Raw genomic sequence first — 20,528 nt, forward strand, 5'->3', positions numbered from 1 at the left:
CTGGGAAACTTTCTTCCTCTAGTAGTCTGAATCTAGCTTTTAAGAATGACAGCCAAGGTTGTTTCCAAAAGCTTAGTCAATCTGCACCTCCAAGACCAGATCATAGGTAATATGATGCACAGGAAACACCATGGGCTCGTGGGCAGGACTCAGGATTGGTGAGTAACTAACTCCGTGTGGGTCTTTCCCCCACAGCAGAAGGCTGACCCCTAAGACCTGCTCAGTACTAAATCCATAAACACTAAGTTAATGTCCCGCACTCCCTCACACACCTGTAGTACTCACCCACCTTGAATTCAGCGCCCTCCTCACTGCTTCATTTATCTCACAGAATGCTTACTCATTCTGTGGCCTTAGAGCCTGACCTTCAGTAAGTGTTTGCTCACTTAATAAACTCTACTTCCTAGCTCGCTGTCAATATTCCATATGTACTGATCAGTCCTTCCCAACTGATCTCTCCAATGAGATGCACCTATATTGCCAGGAGTGGTGTTTTTTTTTTTTTTTTTTAATGTTTGTTTATTTATTTTGGGAGAGAGTGCATGCGCATGCACAAGCAGGGGGAAGGGCAGAGAGAAGGAGAGACAGACTTCCAAGCCTGATGTGGAGCTTGAACTCACAAACTGTGAGATCATGAGTCAGACTGACTGAAGTGAGATCAAGAGCTCAAGAGTCAGACACTGAACCGACTGAGCCACCCAGGCGCCTGGCCAGGAGTGTTAACAGATTACTTGGAAGTAGACCGATATCACAATTAGCAAACCTCCCAACCTCAGAGGGAGGAAGGACACTTGTAGATGGAAGGGGGTTGTCATGCCTGAGGCAAAGCCGCCCTGACTGGGGAGGGATCGCCAGCTGAGGGAGGGACAGAGTTACTGTTCACCATCCCTATGCCCAGATGGGCCCTCTTCCAATGGCCAGCCATCACACGGTACCATGTGTCCAGGGCTCTGAACCGCAACGGCCATCCCTGGGCATAAGAAAGCCTATTTATGCACGAGCAGACAGGCAAATAACATGATTGAATATTGGAAGCCTGAAAAAACATCAGAGTATCGGATTTGCTATTGCATGTGAAAGTCAAACGCTTATCACAGTTGCCAATAAAAAGAAGTTTTAAAGATTGTAATTATAATTTTTAATTAAAAATACATATTTAGTACCTCTCAACACATATTCCCAATCCATTAGCACAAGCAGTTTTGAATATGCAGAGGGATGTACGAGATGCAAGGCTCAGCTATGACATGCTGCCACATTACTTAACGTGTCAACCCACTGGCAGAAGCTCGGCACACATGCAACTTTTTAGGGCCATACCTGCTGAGTGAAATATGATAAATACATGCAAATGAGCAAGGGTACGGCACACAGGCGGGGGTACGGCACACGGGCGGGGTAAAACACAGGTGGCAAGGAACTGGCAAGGACAACTGAACCATACTTCAGACCACATTCCAAGCCAGGCTTCTACACCTACTAGCTCGGGACTGCGATGATTCTATGGCATCTCTCTACCCCTTGGTTTCTTCATCTGTAATAGAAGGATATTGGTGGCCCCCATGGGCTGTCAGGTGGACCCAAGAGCCGAGGAGCACACTGAGTGCGTCTCAGACATAGCAAGAAACCAAGCAAAAGCCGTCATTGTGTTTATTGCTATTATGACAGCATCTAATGGCTTCCCTTCCTGGTTGAGGACAACAGCAGGGGTAGTTGGAAAAGGGCACAGGTTATGCTTTGTCAACAGAGGTGTGCACGTGGCTGTTTCCTTCCTGATGTGTGCCTGGGGGGCAGGCCTCACCTCACTCGGCTCTCCAGGAGCAGCTAAGTCACAAGGGCCCCCATGATCAGTCACAGAGAAAATTCTCTATCAATGCAAAATGGGCCTTCATGCAGGGTGAAAAAGGAGCCCCGTCTTCTGAGTAAGGACGAGGAGAATTGCTCACAAGCTCACGCGCCACTCTGGACAGGGCAGACACCAGGTCACACCTGCCTGTGCTCCAGGAAGGGGGTCTTTGATGTACCTGGGCCTCTGGCCTCCGGGTCCTTGCTTGTCGCTGGCTTCCAGGGACAGTGCCCTGCTGACGCTTGGAGAGGCCTGGCTTTGCTGCGAACGAGTCTTGGGACCTTAGGCACATTGCTCAACTTGTCTGAGTTTTGTAGAAGAGGTCGGACCAGGTCATCTCAAGCCTCATTCCAGTGTTTGAGGGTTCTACAGATAGCTCAACCCTCAAATGAACTCCACTTTTCAAACTTAACTTTACATATTAGGATGGGGGGGGGAAACCCACGTAAGAACAAGGAATTCAAATGGTCACCTTAGCATTTTTCTTAGCACCTTAGGTTAAACACTGTGGGTTTAGCCAAGTTAAATTAGTAGCATGAGAACAACTATGGTTTTACTGCTAATGTAGGCTCTACTTAGAAACACCCACACGTCAATTTTCCAAGTCACACAATCCACTGCGTTGCTCCTTGAAAAACCGAAAATACAAAATCAAGCGAGATCCCCTGCACACAGCCGCCACAGAACAGCCTGCTCCAAGGAAACACGATGGCCCCTGCCTTAAAAAGGTATGAAGAGCTGCCCTCCAGGTGGCTTTCCGGGCTGTGAAACCGCTGGGACAACTGGGGGTGTTCTCAGACACTCTGAGTTCGCAGCAGGGTGGGGGCAGCATGAGGACAAGGGCTGTTCCTGGGGACCGACTTTGGGACAAGACTTGAGTAAATGCAGGCTGATGTGCAGGAAATACCCGGCCCGCATGAAACTGGCTGCAGCCCGTCAATTAGACCCCAGTGTAGGGTGGGTCCAGCGGGAGCCCTGCAGGTGCCCACCTGGCCTCCGGTGGCACGTCTGGGAAGGGGCTCAGCAGGAGGTACCGCAAGGAGGTGTGGGGATCTGAGGGGTGCGGTGTCAAGCACTGCAGCACCTACGAGTAAACTAATACCCCCTCTGTACCCTGTGCCTGCCCCCAGGGGACAGACCCAAAAATGAAACAGAGAGAAGGAACATTTGAGACATATGGATAGGGTCTAAAAAGAGAGCATGCCATATGGGGAAATGCAGTCAGAAGCATGCTAAGAAGACTTTACTTTAATCCCTAAGCATTTTTAGTTCATGTTTCTCTGTTCTAAAACTTAAGGCTCCCACACGCATAGTCAGGAAAGGGTGTTCTCTCTGTTCTTTAGAAAACTGAAGCAGAAAATGATGATTTTACTAAGAAGCAAACAGGATGCCGGTTTCTGGGAAGCAAACTGGGAAATACTTGGCCTCGGTGGACAGAGCAGCGTGGCTCTCTCATACTCATGTGTAGCTGCACGCCTGCTTCTCCTGGTTTTCCCAGGGTACAGACCCCTCCTCACTTCCTGTTGCCTCTCCTGGCTTTTCTCTTGTGAGCATTCTTTTTAACAATCTGTCTAGCCTCTAATTATCCTCCCACTAATCTGTTGTGAGTTGTTTTACATTTTTGGTTCTAAATACTTGGACGCTTCTGATATACAAAAACAAATCCAAGTTTATTTTGGGTGGCTGGCACCACAATTGCCATAGAAGTTTCCATATTATGTAGGCAATACATTTGGCAGGTCAGTTCTATTGGGAATGAGCTCACAAGACAGAATCCTAAAGAATTCCAGATTAAGAGACATTCATTTTATGAGATTCATGTTCATAACAATGGTAGATTATACAACAGGGACCAGAAAGGTAAACCTGATGTGTTAACTGGACTCCCCGTGTTTACTGTGTAGAGATGATAACTGGCTGGAGAAGTTGAATGTTCAAAATCAAAAGGAGTTAATAGGTGATGGGGATTAAGGAGAGGATTTGTCGTGATGAGCACCAAGTGATGTATGGAAGTGTTCAATCACTATATTATACACTTGAAGTTAAGATAACGCTGTATGTTAACTATATGGGATCTAAAAAAAAAAAATCAAAAGGAGTTACCTTTACATTTACATGTGTTACATACAAACTTCGCATGGAGATGGTATGGGTTTATACTTTTTTGAAATGAGAACTGGTTCCTCAGAGAGTGACCCAGCTTCAGAATCATTTTTAGAGGCTTGCACGAAGATTAATGGCAATTTTCTTATTCCTGAAGAACATTCAGCCCAGGAAAACAAACTACTTCTAGGACAGATGCACCGTAAAGAATCAGCTTCTCCTCTCACATAGTCGATAGAATATACACAATTCAGTGAGCAACCCGACCAGTGATGAGCCAAAGTATGTGCCAAACCTCACTGGGTCAGTCTCCTTTCTGGAATGTGCTGGGACCAGGCACCTTGGAGAAAGAGCTTGATCATTTCTTGGCCAATGGCAATGTAATGGCTAGTATTAATACCAGTGAAAAGTCATCTACATGACATAGTTTTGATTATATACATGTATTAACACTGAGAAAACAGACACAGAGGATTATACACATTGGGATGAGTTCTGGGTGAGGAGACCACAGGTAATTTGCATTTTCTCCTATTTTCCAGACTTTTTAAAATAAGTATTCTGTGGTAACTGATAGTTTATAAAGTACAGGCATGTCAGAGATTACATGTTTGAGGAATACCTGTTTGCAGAAACCCGTGTGGTAAAAACGAACGGTGAAAGGTAGAGATGGCTGAAATATATGCGCACAACAGCGGTACATGCTTGCTGCTGGCCAAAGTGCTCCCGAAATAAAAATCAATTTACAGAAAAGGAGACATGTTCCCGTGACATTCTGCCTCTAAATCATTTTAATTAATGGCTCTTGCTCACCTCATGAAGGAACTGGGCAGAATTACTAAGTGACTCCCTTGAGGTCAGGGAGAAATTGAAGCTCAGGGGCCAGAAGAAGGGTGGGAGGAAACCAAAACAGCTGTGTGGGTGGGAGCCCAGGAGGGGGTGGATTTCACTGCTATCCACAGCAGGCAGGTGTTGTGTGTATCTCCCCTACCCCTGCCTGATCTGAATCTCCAATTCTAGCAGCTGATCAACAATAACACAGGTTGAAGTCAGGGAGACGTGGTTTGAATTCCAACCACTTACTGTGTGCTCCTGGGTATATCACTTAAGTTCCCAGTGTCCATGTTTTCACAAGGGAAATGAGGATATTAGCACATCCCTCCCTGAGTTTTTATGAAGATGGAAACAGAAATGCGTGCAGGCAGAGAGCACGGTACCTCGCACAATGAGGCACTCAGAGAGAGGTAGTTACTACTATCTACTCCCTGGAAACATGAACACAAAATCCATTTTGAGGCCCTGGTTTCAATTTCTCTGCAGCATTAGCTTTTGGTTTGGCTGCAGAGTGTGGGGTGACACTTCTTTGAGGGGAATGTCAGGAGCATGGGGAATGTTGGCTCAGGGAGCCTGCAGGCCCTGGACAGTTATCACAGGGCCTCTGATGGGCTCTTCTTGCCAGCGCAGGGGCTGCAGTGACAGCTCTCCAAAGGGGACCGGAGGCCTGGGACCAGTCCTCAGGACAACATATACACTGAAAGCCTGTCTGAGGTCCCAAACACCTGTAGAAATGTCAGGTATCCACTGCAGATCCTAGATAAAAATAAGTATTTGGAAGCCCAAAACTAAAATTCACTTAAAAACAGCAAGAACATTTTAACACACGTCTGGATTTTGTGTCTCCTGAGGTTGACATTCAAGCCTCAAGCATCCTACTGAACATTTCCATGAATGTCCTGCCACTGCCTGAAATTCAAACAGGTCTGATCCTCGTGGCCCTGTTTCTCTTCCTACTTCCCGAATTCTCTACTGCACATTCATTCAGGCTCAGAACCCTGGAGTTATCTGTGACTAATCCTGAAGTCTTCCAGCTGTCCCATACCTAGTCAACGCAGAGTCCTGGGGGTTTCCTATAAAATCCATCTCCGCTGCTGAGCTCAGGACTTCCAACATCACCTTTGGGTTGCTCTGGGGCCTCGTTGCCAGCCACCTGTGGACAGACAGACCCTCTCCAGTCCCTGCCTGAGGATCCAGACCAGGATGCCTCCTGCACACCGTGACGGTCATCTCTGTCCACCATTTGGAAACTCTTGGGGGTTCCCTTTTCAAATGGCCCCAGGCCTGGTGTTCAGGGCCTACAGTGTGGGACACCATGATCCCTCAGGACACCCCCACACTCTCCCTCACCTCAGTCCAGCTAACTTCTTAATATCCTCCAACACAATCTGCCTTCCAGCCTCCAAATCTTGATTTATGTTCTCCCTTCCTCAGCTGAAGCCACACCTCCTCTTCCAAGTGTCCGCTCCGCCCTATACTCTTTACTGAATGACTTCATTCAGTTCCCAACAACTGGAGACAAGTAGTCACTTATCCCATTTTACAGATGATGCAGTCCAGGCCCTGTGAGTTCAACAGTTTGGCAAAGACTGGACCTGAGCATGGTGGGGAGTCTCTCTCCTAACCACTCTGCACACTGCTTCCTGAAGGGTAGCATAGAGCCCAGTTTCCAAGGGGACAGGCAGAGACAGTGTCACTGCTCAAATGAGGACTTCTCATTTGTGCCAGTGTCATCTCCCAGGTATGACAAGCTTCAGAAAGTCAGGGGCTCAACCTTATCCTTTCTTCATATCCCACCAGATGAAATGACGTCCAGCCTGGCTTCCACTTCTGATCCGACATACCCTATTACACCAGGCTGATCCCTACATAATATGTGCATCCCTGTTTCAAAGCCCTTGGTTACTGTTTCCAAAGGTCACTCAGCAATGAATGAAGTGGCTCAGAAGGGATTTCTCAGCAAGGAAAGGGCAGCCCAGACTCAGACTCTGCTCCCACAAAAAGGCTGTGCCATTCATTACTCACCGTTCAGTTTTAACCAACCACCTTTCCTGGCTCTGGCCTACTAAGAACATTTATAAGCAAAGACCCACAGTCTTGCGGTGTCTAAACAAAAATTCCCTCATATTCCACACAATCACAGAGGCAGTGAGCCCAGAAGATCACTTCTGACCATCACTCTCCTGATCTCCATTTTAACAAAAAAGCATACATTGAACTGGCTGAAAACAGTCTGGGCTGATCCAGCAAACAGCAGGGATTTTCCTCACTTGCAAGCAAGTGATAAGGAGAGAACTCTGGATAATTACAGAAAGTTCTGAGTTAAGCACTATGGGAAACCATTCCCGTAAGGAATCAGTAGGACATGTTTGTGTCCGGTGTTACTCTTTATTGTTTTTGGCCCAATGTCAGTAGGCTCAGCGATACTCTGATCTCTGAAAGTCTGATCCCAAATTTAAGGCACTGCAGATGCCCAAAGTGGGGAGGGGGCTCTACCCCCTCTCCTCTGCTACAAGCCAACTTTAGAGCCTTGGTGTGGTTCCTCAAGCACTCATGTCTGTCTGTTTGTTTTAATGCAAAGTTACAACAGCACAAAAATATTATTTTCCCTGAGCCATCTGAGAGCCACTTCCCTACCTACGTGATGTTCTAACACTCAAATACTCAGTGTGTATTTCTACAAATAAGGAAATTCTCCTCCACAATCACAATATAACTATCAAATCAGGAAATTAACATCAATACATTATTACTGCCTAATTCCCTGACCCAGCTCACATTCTGCTAGTAAGTTTTTCATTTCTAAAATAAATGACTTGGTATCAGTAGAATCTCCTCTAACAATTCTGCCTGTCTTTGAAACAGAATCTTATCAAATGCCCACCTGCTAAGTCCATATATTCAACTTGGTATAGTAAAAAACAAAAAACAAAAAACAAAACCCTCAAGTTTGAGGTCAAGTCCCATCTCTAATCTATACCAGCACTAGTAGTGTGTTCCTGGGGAAGTTACTTAGCTACCCCACAGTCAATCCTAGAATGGCTATACCTCTAAGAGCCTAGTAGATTTCACCCATAAGAACCACCCCCTCCTCATCTGAAAGCATTAGTTCAGAAGGGCACAAGGGCTATTTAATAGCTAACTAGCATTAGGGAGTCTGTCTCTGCTCTCCAAGGTAGACCTTGGAATCTGAGGTGGGAGTCCTGGTGCTAATCACTGGCAGGTTGCTAAATGGCCTTAGGTGTGGTTGCACTGGGATAAATGCTATAAAGAGGCAATCGTGACAAGGGGTGGGTCACCTCTGGCTCCAGATACATAGGAGGTGGTCAGCAATGGACATGTGTGCCTTGGAACAAACCCTCCTGAGAAGGTTACTAACAGGTTATACAGGGAACCGTATATGCTGACCGTACATGCTGACTTGGGTAACCCAAGTCAGCATGTAGACTTAAGCGAACCACTGAGAACAGCACTAACCTTTGGGGTTTTGCTGGGTCCCAGCTGCTGTCACGAAGTGGTAACAAAAACCGTTCTTCAGTAGTCTGCAGGAAAATCTTTGAAAAATACCTCCCTGGAAGCAGCTTCCCCATCTCAAAAGATTTAGCACAGTGCTTTAAAATACCTAGCCCACATGATTTAGTAAGTCAGGCTGCAATGTCAAGGCCACACTATAGACCAGGAATGCTCCTCACTGCTGAGCAAAGGGCTGCACAGTCTGAGCCCTTCAAAATATCAACTGGGCTCTGCCAGCAGAAAGGGTTCTTAACAATTGCCCCTTGTTATCTGTGGAAAAGTTCTCTGACTATTCATGATCATAAGTTAAATATGAGAGGAGAACCAGTATATAAATGTTTTGCTCATGTGCAAATAAGAGCTCATATTGTATTATTTGATTATAAATTATGAAAGGAAAAGAAAGAATGTTAATCCTTTCCCAACAGAGATCTTTTTGTCAGAGGTACTGCTTTCTAGAAGTTACTCTAACCAAGTCGTGTGTGTGATTAAATTGAATTCCCCACTGACCTCAACACAGCAAGTGAGTACAGGAAAGCAGAAGAGGAGTCTACAGAGTTACATTTCTCCACAGTCAGAGACGTGTACGCACATTTATAACACTGTGACTTTGTTGGGGGAGTCTGGTACTATTTTATTCCAAACCAGGCACCTGCCAGGGAAATCTTACTCTGGATTTAGGAATCAAGTGGATTTCCACAGCAGGAAAAATGACAAATGTGGATGACACGAGGAGTAGCTACGGGAAGGTCAATACATGCAGGGTCGTTTTCAACGTTATTTTCACTCCTTCTAACAGGCAGTGCAGAGAAATTCGGCCGCTGCATAATCGACTAGAATCATACTGTAACTGTGACAGCGCGCTGGTGACAAGAATTTAAACAGGGAGTCTCGAGCACTTGGTGGGATGTTTTCTGACCTTCCTGGTTGACACAATAATGCTGTGCTGAGCCTGGCCATGGGGAATGGAGAAGTCACTCCATTGTGGTGATTTCTGGGCAGAGGTGCCTCCCTTCCCTTTGATACTGCTCAAGCCAGCCAATGGAAAACTCGCACTGGAACACCAAGGTCTCTCTCTGGGCAGCAGGAGCAAGGCTTCGGGGGAGTATGGTGAACACATAACAGAAAGATGTACAGAAGCAAGGGGGGCATTTCTCCACAGATACGGATGCTGAAAACAGAATTTTATTTGTGTTCTTACAACGCGTAATATGCTCAACCCCAACGTTGCCAATTAGATGCGTGCCTGTGTTGTGACTGAGGCCTGGTGGCGGGCGGTCATCTTCCAGGAGGGGAGACGCGTTACCCAGGCAGCTCTCCAGGGCACAATGGGAGCCAAGGGGAAAAAGTTAAAGAAAAGCAAACTTTGATTCTATTTAAGGAAGAGCTTTCGAGCAATCTGTGTTCTCCAAAAATGGAATTGGCTGACTGTCGAGGTAGAAGTGTTCTGGCAGAGCTGGGTGGCCATCTGGCAGGGGCGGGGCATCGGCCCAGCACCCAGCACCCGGCATGGGGAGGGGCTGACTGTGTGAGGGCCTGCGGTCCACTAGCACATGAGGTGGATCGCAGCTGGTGAAAAGAGTAGACACTGGGGGAGATATCTGGCTGAAGGTTTCAACCTGGGCCTTTGGCTTTTCTTCTACCAAGCGAAGGAGGAAAAAAAAATGACAAGGTATGCAAGGGAACTTCTAGAGAGTTCAGAATGCTTGCTTTGTCTTATTTCCCTTCTGAGCATCTCATTCAGTTTCTGTGTACTTCATTCTATGATATTGAAAATGCATTTTTAAAAAATGGGTAAGAAAGAAAACAAGTTTAGCATCTCCCAAAAAAGTCACTTGGGTGACAGAGGCTGAAATTGGAAAAAAATAAGTCAAATTAGGCTCAGGTATTTATCTACTCATGCTAACTGCATTTCTACCACAGTTAATTAAGAGTTATAAGTATAGGACCACAATGTTCCTTTCAAGCGACTTGCTTGGAAAAAAAATTAAAGGGGTGTCAGGTTAGCGGAGAAAGAATCAAACTTCTCGTGCAAAAAGAAATTTCTACATCAGGCTCAGAATCTATGAGAGCTCGTGTGATTTATACTCAGGCCTGTGTCTTCATTTCTCTTTCCAAATCATGGAAATAACCTAAGCCCTAATAACTACCCAATAAATGAAGGCTTTAAATGGGTCTGAAGAGAGACTCAGGAGACTTTTCAAGATTGCATGAAATTTAAGATGAATATTTTGCGACACCCACTACATTCGGTCTATAATTTTCTTTCCAGTTTCCCACCTGCTTCCCTCCCACCCTACATGAAACAAACCCTCCTGTTAGAAATAAGAAGAAAACACTCAAGTATATGTAACACAGGTGATAACATGGGCTTATTTCATAGCAAACTCTTTAGCCAGTAGTCTTAGGTATGACCCTAAGGAGGTGACACTAGATTTAGTAAATGGCAGCTCAGCTCGTCATTCTTCACCAAGGCCCTCACTGTTACTTCTGAAGGAGTAACTACTCCAAGAACATCAGATATGCACACAAGGGCGAGAGTGGACACCCTTAACTTCAGGCGATTCAAGATGGCTTGTCCCACATTGGGATATTGGGCATGTGGAAAGAAAACCAGGTGCTGAGCCAACCTGGCTGAACTCCCCACGGTCCCCACCTAAGTGACTGCAGACAGCCTTAGACGTCACACAGGTGCTAGCCCACGGCCATGTTAGCAACTACACCAGGACTGTGGTTTCTATGAAATGTCATCAATCTAGTAGAGGGGGGAAAAACCCTACCCAGTTCAAAGCACTCTCTGTTCCTTCCCACTCTACACATGAAGGCCGTGAAGGCCGCATGGGCAGGATTGTGTAGAGAAAAAAGATCTGATGGGATGAACGGGCAGAGCTGCGGACACTTTTGGGGGTGGTAATTCCATTTCAAGAACCTCTAGAATACTGATGCCTGGAGATGGAAACACATCTAAGGGTCCCCAACACACAGACACAATTCTAGACTCTAAAATCTCCAGGAAATGATGAACCTGGTATTTCTCCATTTGATCTCTATATTTGCAGAGATTTAAATTAAAAAAAAAGAGACAATTTAGGGGCACTGAAGTGGCTCAGTCAGTTGAGCATCCGACTTTAGCTCAGGTCATGATCCCGTGGTTCACGACTTCGAGCTCCACGACAGGATTGGTGATGACAGCTCAGAGCCTGCTTCGGATTCTGTGTCTCACTCTCGCTGTCTGCCCCTCCCCCACTCAAGCTCTGTCTCGCTCTCTCAAAAATACATAAAAACATGATTATTTAAAAAAGAAAGACAACTAGAAAGACATCAACTTTAAACCTTTTTTTAAACAAAACAAAACAAAACACGTGAACTAAAAAGATGGACACTCTCCCCTCCAAAAGCACAAGGCTTCCTCGCCCCCCATCACAGGAAGTAGTTCAGCTCTAATGTGGGTCCTAACACGTGGGTACACTCACCTAGCGTGTCCTTCAGATTCTTCACGAGGGAGCCCTTCTTCAGGCTGTTCTTCCTCTCCACGTAGTTGGACGGCACGTAGCCTGTCCTGTTGGCGGCGTTCCTCACGCGCCACCACGTCTTGGAGTCGTCCAGCAGCCACAGACGCTCGTTTTTCTTGATGTCCAGCTCCTGGTCCTGTTGGGCAGTGTAGTCCCACTTTGCTATCACAATAACTTCCTCTGTCATCTTTCATGGAGTCCTTCTGCCAGCAAAACATTTGGAGATGCTCATTAGAGAACCAACCAAACACTTCGTCCTGTGCATCAACTTGAGAAATTACGCATTGACAGCTTTTATTACAACTTGGCAGCTGGCTTCCACCTGAGTCTTGGAATAACCTTAAAATGACCTTCTTTCAACAAGCTTTGGTATTTTGCTTAGAAACAGCAACCCTAATAAGACAAACCCTGATTTTGTGCATTGGGAAATCTGTGTGCTCTGCCAAAAGCAAAAACAAACTTTCAAAAAATTCTAAATAACAATGCCATAATTAAATGCGTTCACTCGATTAAGTAACAGAAGCTCCTTGTAGCTAATATGTTTACATCCACTTTCTCAAGATACGCTGAATTTTATGAACATATTTAATGAGCACACACACGCAAACTATTCTTATAAATTAAAACTAAAATCAATGAGGCATCCTGGACTGGCTCTGGAGACATAAAAAGGAAATTGGTGGAAATGATGGTGAAATCTGAATAAAGTGTAGTCAATAGTAACATACCAATGTTAATCTCTTAGTTTTGACAAATGTACCATGGTTGTGTGAGATGCTAACACTAGGGGAAATGGGAATGCTTTGTACTATCTTTGTAACCTTTCTATACAAATAAAACTATTCTTGAAACCCAGACATGGGGGGATGTTTCTAGCAGCTTCACTCATAATTGGCAAAATTTGGAAGTGACCAAGATGTCTTTTAGGAGGTGAATGGATAAACTGTGGTATATCCAGGTGATGGAACAGTATTCAGTGATAAAAAGAAATGAGATATCAAGCCATGAGAAGGCATGAAAGAACCTTAAATGCATGCTCTTAGTAAAGAAGCCACTCGATAAAGGCCATCTACTGTCAGCATGCCCAGGTGGCTCAGTCAGTTGAGTGTCTGACTTAAATTTGGCTCAGGTCACGATCTCATGGTTTGTGAGACTGAGCCCCACGTAGGGCTCTGCACTGACACCACAGAGCCTGTTTGGGATTCTCTTTTTCCCTCTCTGCCCCTCCCCTGCTCACTCTCAAAAATATAATAAATCAACTTAAAAAAAAGAAAAGGCCATCCATTGTCTCAATCTCACAAAGGCCTTCTCTTTGACCAAACTTCAGTCAGGCTCCTCTGAATCCTCTTCCCATACTAAGCCTCGTACTAGATATTTGTTTTCCATGTTTGTCCCAACACATCCCAATTTTAACAAGAATCCTGCTAAGCTGGTTTAGCAAGAATCCTCCACCCTCACCCAGGTGTTGCCCAACGTAATCGACAGATTGCCTTGCCTGCCTTCAGGAAGAACCATGCCAGGTCAGTTTACTCAGAATCCCTCCTTTACCTCTGATGTTTCTTCTCAGTCACTCTCCACTCATCTACTGCCTATCTTACTCCTGAGCTATAAACTCCCACTTTTCCTTCCTTCTTGTCTTTAGAATTGAGCACAAATGGGTGAGAGAGGAGGGTGGGATGAATAAGTGGAGCATTTGATTTTTAAAGTAGTGAAACTACTCTGTATGATACTTTAATAGTGGCTATGTCACTACACATTTGTCAAGACCCATAAAATATGCAACACCAAGGGCGAACCATAAACAAAGTCCTTCCCAAATAAAAAGCTGATTAAAACAACAAGAAATAAATAATGACATATTATACAGCTAGTTAAATCAGTTCTAGAAATAATATATATTGCAAAGGCATATCACTAAAATAAATACAGTTATCAACAGTCTTAGCAGCTCCAGACTTTTTAGGCACAAGATGGCCCAGTATTTTTTCCAGCAAAACAATTTCGATAGCCAGTCCTTCACCTGACTAGGTTTCCTAAAAAGTTGGAAGGAAGGAATAATGGAAAGACTCTTAACTAAAACCATCTTCCTCTCTGAGAGAGAAACTTCTCTTTACTTTATAGGGATGACTTCAGGATTACAAAGGGAAGCAAAACATTTTACTCCATGGAAGTATGAATACCATGAATAACATGACACTTTTTACTAGATGCTAAAGAAACACAAATAAAACATGTTCTTCTGTTTCTTGAATTAACTTCCAAATTTAGAGATAACAAACCTTTCAGTAAGGAGGAAATATTTAATAGACCTTATGCATAATATATGCAACATCCAAGTTTACACAACATTCATTTCCAAACTGTAGACCATTTTGTTACACACTTTTGGAAACTCTCCCATCCATACTATGTCTCTCTCTCTCTCTCTCTCCATTCTGACCTTTCTGTCAGGGTTAGAATTTTCAAAATCATAAAGGCAGTTTTTCTTTTTTTAATAAAAATGAGAACAGTAATAAGAATGGGTCTCAGGGAATATTCCATCTGAATACCAGGTTTGTTTCTTAATTACACAGTTTTCAAGAGAGTGTTTAACAAGACCAGACCATCACATAAGACCAATCAAAGCCATCTGTTAATTTCCTGTGTGATTTCACTGTATGAAAAGCGGTTGAGTAAGGAGCTAGCTGGGCAAGGTATGATTCCAGGCACACTGAACATCACGGTGCCTGGGCTCTACCACAGATCAATGATACCAGAATCTTGAGGAGTGAGGTCTGAGCATCAGGTTTTTACAGTTAATCTTTCTGACAGGCTTTAGAAGGGAAAAACCAAGTAAGAGAGAACTGAGTACAAAATGCCCCCTCAGGATGGTTTCCTTGGGTCATTAGACCAGTGGGTTGTAATGAGAACTCTGAGGGTGTGATGAGTACTTGACACACATCAACTTGTTCACTCTCCAGAACCCTCATCTTTCAGGGAGGTATTATTCTTTAGGAGACTGAGGATCACAAGGATTAAGTCACGTGCTGAATTAGAGAATCAGGATTTGAGCCCAGGTGTGTTGACTTCCAAGTCTGTGCTCATGTGCCCACTTCTGGGGCGGGTGGCTGGGTGAGGGTCTTAACATGCAGTCTATTTTGATAGGCTTAATCCAACCCAGGAAATCTAGGATTCCAGGTCAGGTGAAAATAAAAAGTTCCCTTGGCACCTAGAAAATTACTGGTTTGTTCCTTAGTCATAGCAAGGAACCTCTTCAGTTGATTGGTTTCAAACCTATTCTAATTGATTCATGCCAGCTTGTATCAATATAAAAACTTCACAAGGCCAGCCAATCAATAACTGCCTCACTTGAGTGAAGTCTACCAATCAACAGGAGCTTTACCCTAGTGCTTCAGAGGGCTAGCCAATCACACCCATTTCACCCAAATGGACTCCACCAATCAACAACCTCCTTACCCCCGATGGAAATGGGAGCCCACCAATCAACAACTGCCTCACTACAGGGCTTCTGAATGAATGTCGGCCAATCACCAGCAGTCCCAGTGGAAAGAAGATCACTCACCCAAAAAGGAAGCAAAAGGCAGGGGCGATGGAAGGAGGTGATGCTGAGAAAAAGGACAGATAACTGGGAGGTGGGGAAAAGGAAAAGGAGACTGATTTCAGTCTTGGAAGATGGGTAGGATTGGGGGAGGAGCAGGCAGTGGAATCAGAGGAGGGCTCTCCAGACCTGAAAGGTGTAAGCAAGAACCAGAGGATAGGAGTACTTAATAAGCAGAAGAATTAAGAACAAATGACTCCAAAAAGTCACTTAAAAATAAAAAGTAAACAATATGTATTTCTGGATATCCTTTTAAGTTTTTAATTCCAGTTAGTTAACTTACACTGTTATATTAGTTTCAGGTGTACAATATAGTGATTCAACACTTCCATTACCCGGTGCTCATCACAAGTGCTCTCTTTAATTCCCACCACCTATTTCATCCACCCCCCACCCACCTCCCCTCTGGTAACCATCTGTTTCTTCCCCAGAGTTAAGAGTCTCCTTCTTGGTTTCTCTCTCTTTTTTCCCTTTGCTTGTTTTGTGAAATCATATGGTTTTTGTCTTTCTCTGACGGACTTATTTTCCTTAGCATAATACTTTCTAGCTTCATCTATGTAATTGCAAATGGCAAGATTTCATTCTTTTTTTATGGCTGAGTAACAGTCCATTGTGTGTGTGTGTGTACACACACCACCTCTTCTTTATCTCTTCATCAGTTTATGGACACTTTGGGCTGCATCCACAGTTTAGCTATTACAAGTAATGCTGCTATAAACACAGGGGTGCATGTATCCCTCTGAATTAGTATTTTTGTACTCTTTGGGTAAATACCCAGTAGTGTGATTGCTGGATTATACAGTAGTTCTATTTTTAACTTTTTGAGAACTCCATATAGCTTTCCACAGTGGCTGCACCACACTGGCTGCAGTTTGCATTCCCATCAACAGTACACATGGGTTCTTTTGGATGTCTTCCGTTTTTCTTTTCTTTTAGCCATTTCAATGTCAAGTTCAGTACCCTTCCCATACCCTGCACACCATCTTGTATCACAGAAAAACAGATTCCACCCCTTTTTCTCAGGGGACCAACAGGAGCATGTTAGTTTTAGTCAAGGGTAAGTTGCTACAGCATGTAGGATATATTGGAATAGGAAGAGATGTAGCTAAGTCAAGATTATTCCATAATCTTGAGACAGACACACTGATTTAATTTTCTAATATGGAAAAGCCTTAACAGAAGAAAGTCTGAAAAAGTACATTCTGACTGCTGAATGTTAAGTCAGAGATAGTCTTTTGATTTAGTCTATGAATCACAGAGGTCAGATCCAAAGAATAAAGCATGTTTATCGCTCCAGCTTAGGTGTTCAAGACAATCTCATTTTTGCCTTTGTTAGCTATAGCTAATTAAGTTATCATGTAGGTCCCACCAACAGAAAGAAGAGCCACATACTTGCTATTATACAGCCAAATCCTATCTTAAATGTCAGGTGACCATTCTAGAATAGAGCTTAGCAAGAACCTCATGTCATACTGAATAAAAGAAACCCTCAGAGAATCTAACAAATGGGAAACTGCTTTTTCAAGTTTTAGGTGGGAGAAGATTAAAAAAAAAAAAAGACCTAGAATAGCTATAAAATCTTTCTTGGCTCAAAAGTTTTCACTAATTCCTAAAATAATGTCAATCCTATTCTAGGACCCTATTTTCTTTTTAAAAATGATCCTGTTAACTGCATCTTGCTGGGTTACGGCTTGGGTTATGTACTACTCATAAGAGCCCCTGTTCCTACAACACCCTGAAGTGACCACAGCTGTTTCCAGAGAGGTTTCCGGACCAAGATGAACCACTCAGTCATAATGGCAAGTAGAAGACATGAGTCAAGGGTCTAGGATTCTAAGCTCAGCTGAACCATTCATAGGTCCACCTGAGACTTCAGCTTATTCTGTAAAATGGGAATAACAATGCTTGGCCTAGCCTCACAAGATACTTTTGATACTCAGGAGAAGACGATAATACAGGATTTAAGAGGGTGAGGTTTGGTGTCATATAGACATGGACTGGAGTCCTGTTAGCCATGGTAGCCTATCTGCCTCTTGTATAACAATGCAACAATAACAGCGCCTCATTTAGAAGCTCCTGAAGAAAGCCCTAAGCACACTGGCCAGCAGAAGAAACACTCATGGGGTGCCTGGTGGCTCACTTGGTTAAGTGACTGACTCTTGATTTTGGCTCACTTCATAATCTCATGGTTTGAGACTGAGCTCCGCATCGGGCTCTGTGCTGACAGTGCAGAGCCCGCTTGGGATTTTCTCTCCCTCTCTCTGCCCCTCCCCCGTGTACTCACACTCATGTGTTCTCTCTTACAAAATAAACATTAAAAAAAAAAAAAGACTCCAGAACAGGAGCTATGGGATAAAGGAGATGTATTTATATATAATAGAATATTACTCAGCCATAAAAAAGAATAAGANTGTCATAATCTCATGGTTTGAGACTGAGCTCTGCATCGGGCTCTGTGCTGACAGTGCAGAGCCTGCTTGGGATTTTCTCTCCCTCTCTCTGCCCCTCCCCCGTGTACTCACACTCATGTGTTCTCTCTTACAAAATAAACATTAAAAAAAAAAAAAGACTCCAGAACAGGAGCTATGGGATAAAGGAGATGTATTTATATATAATAGAATATTACTCAGCCATAAAAAAGAATAAGAAATTGCCATCTGTGACAATATGGATGGCCCTAGAGGGTATTATGCTAAGTGAAATAAAGTCAGACAGGGAAACCCAAATACCGTATGATTTCACATGTATACAGAATCTATAAAACAAAGCAAACAAAAAAGCAGACTCCTGGATATGGAGATCAAATTGGTGGTTGCCAGCGAGGAGGTCAGTAGGGAAATGGACAAAACAGATTAAGGGGATTAAGCAGTAGAAACTTTCAATTATAAAACAAACAAGTCATGGCTAAATACAGCATAGAAATATAGTCAATAAAATTTTAAGACCATTTTATGGTGACAGATGGTGACTACTCTTACTCGTGGTGAGCACTGGGTAATTAATGTATGGAACTGTCGAATCAATATGTTGTATCCCTGAAACTAACATAACATTGTATGTCAATTATACTTCAAAAAAAAAAAAAGAATGAGAATTACAGTCCTAATTAAAACCCTCTGTATACTGCAGCACACTGTACAAAGGTAAGGTGGGACTATGTTCTAGTGACCCTTTCTTTTATTCAGTCAGGATTTACTAAGCACTTACTAGGTAGCAGATAGTCTTCCAAAGCACCAGCGTTCCCTGCTGAGCAAGACAGACCCCTGTGTCTGCTCTTTTGGGATTCAAGCCCTAGGCACAAGTTGCTCCTTCTCAGAGACACCTCCCCTGGCCTCCCCATCTAAGGCAATATTGCCATCTAGGCCTCTCCTCTCCAGAGGCCACTAAGTGGACAGCTTGGCTTCACTTTCTGAACCAGACTGCCTGAGATGACCTGTCTGCGTATTTACTGTCTGAGAGACCTCATCCTGTGACAGTGGCTGTTTAGGCTTTAGCCCCCTGGTTTGATGGGAAGCTTAAGGGTAAGGCAGACTAATGATTTAAGGTTAATAGGCAACTGCTTCATTTACCCTTCTACCAACAAACCAATTTAGCCCACTTGCAGAAAAGACTGGGGACACAGAGCTCTAAGAAACTGCCAATCCCACTCTGCAATAAAACCTTACATGGCCGGAAAAGGATTTCTTGAACTTAAGTCAAAATATGTAGACAGGTTAAGTAGAGAGACCAAAAAGGTGTAACTTTTTATCCCCAGAATATTAACTTGGAGTTTCAGAAAAATACATACATGCCCATGTAGATATAGACATTATCAAAATATATGTGTCTATGAGTCAATAATTGGTTTAGAGAGTCTTGGAGGAAAAGAAGACTGCATGAAAAAAAATTATTGCCCTCCCAACCTTGATTTTCAACATATAGTCTGAATTACTCAAAATAATCTACTTCACTGTGATTCTAAATGATTTTTTTTCCTTTGTAATATTTCATTCCTTCTATGCAGTCAACCAAGGAGTATGGAAACTCACTCAAATATAGACTTTTGGCTGATAAGGGAAGAAGGATAATACCCCGTCCCCGAAGTATCTGCATCCAAAATGCCTGCAAACCTGTGAATGTGTTAGATTGAATGGCAAAGGGTAATTAAGGTTGGTCATCAGCTCATTTTGAGAGGGAGAGATTACACCGGATTATCCAGATGGGCCCAATGCAATCTCGAAGGTCCTTATCAGCAGGAAGAGGAGGCAGAAGAGTCAGAAATGTGGTTCATTTGAAGACAGGAATGCATGGTGAGCCAAGGGATGAGGACATCTCTAGAAAACGGTGGAGGTGTGGGGGGAAGCAAGGAACAGACTCTCCCCTAGAGCCTCCAGAAGGAACGCAGCCTGAGCCTGGGTATCAGACTTCTAACCTCCAGAACTGTTAAGAGGATACATTTGGGCTATCTTAAGCCACAGAGCTTGTGGCCATCTCTGTCTATAAACAAACAAACAAACACACACACACATTTCTGGGGAAAAAAGGGGAAAAAAAAAAGGAAAACCCATGCAGTAAGTTATTATGCTAAGGTCAGTCCCAAAAGGCAAAACCTTCTATGTATTCCCTCATTTATTACAATGTCTTCTTCCCTTGGTGTGTATTGGCAAATATTTTTAAACAGGACATTCATCTTAAGGAGATCTACCCAAAGAAACAGTCCCAGAAACAAGCGAAATACCTTATAACTTCCTTATTAAAGTTTCAAATTGTGCTGTAAATAAGACGTGCCAGATGCCCACTAATTTGACAGGAGTTGGCAGAAACCTGTGGTATCCTGTGGGGGAAAAGAAAGACCAGTTGGTGGCTTTTACAAGCAGGATCACTAATTACAGCTAATACACTTCAACTTTAACTAGGCCACGATATGGAATCCAGTGGTCGTTCCAACTCTCAGTAAGTTAATTAAGCCATGACAAGAGTCAAGGTCTTACTACTTCCCTAAGGCACAGAAATACACTCCATGTAAAAGAGAAAATAAACAATAGCACTAGGCTCACCATGCCTTTTTTCCACAGAGATGGAGAGGTGCCAGTAGAGGCTACCAACGGAGAGGCTGGGGGGGGGCGGGGGGGGGGGTGAGCAC

The 20,528-nt window shown here is 43.8% G+C and overlaps 1 protein-coding gene across 5 annotated transcripts in view; it reads right to left on the reverse strand.

The window, feature by feature from the left end:
* The window catches only part of NCK2 (NCK adaptor protein 2), a 121,479-nt gene that overhangs the window by 32,305 nt on the left and 68,646 nt on the right, over positions 1 to 20,528 (reverse strand). For 2 of the 5 annotated variants that reach the window (XM_077749377.1, XM_077749378.1), the window contains 2 exons: positions 20,124 to 20,219; positions 11,770 to 12,011 (listed from right to left, as the gene is read on the reverse strand). In XM_077749377.1, the coding sequence (XP_077605503.1) occupies positions 11,770 to 11,995 (226 nt within the window). In that variant the 5' untranslated portion in view covers positions 11,996 to 12,011; positions 20,124 to 20,219. The remainder of the gene's footprint in view (positions 1 to 11,769; positions 12,012 to 20,123; positions 20,220 to 20,528) is intronic. The other 3 variants (XM_077749379.1, XM_077749376.1, XM_077749380.1) reach the window with 3 other exon arrangements.

This window comes from Crocuta crocuta, unplaced genomic scaffold, assembly GCF_008692635.1.
Source record: "Crocuta crocuta isolate KB4526 unplaced genomic scaffold, BGI_CrCroc_1.0 scaffold118, whole genome shotgun sequence".
NCBI lineage: Eukaryota > Metazoa > Chordata > Mammalia > Carnivora > Hyaenidae > Crocuta > Crocuta crocuta.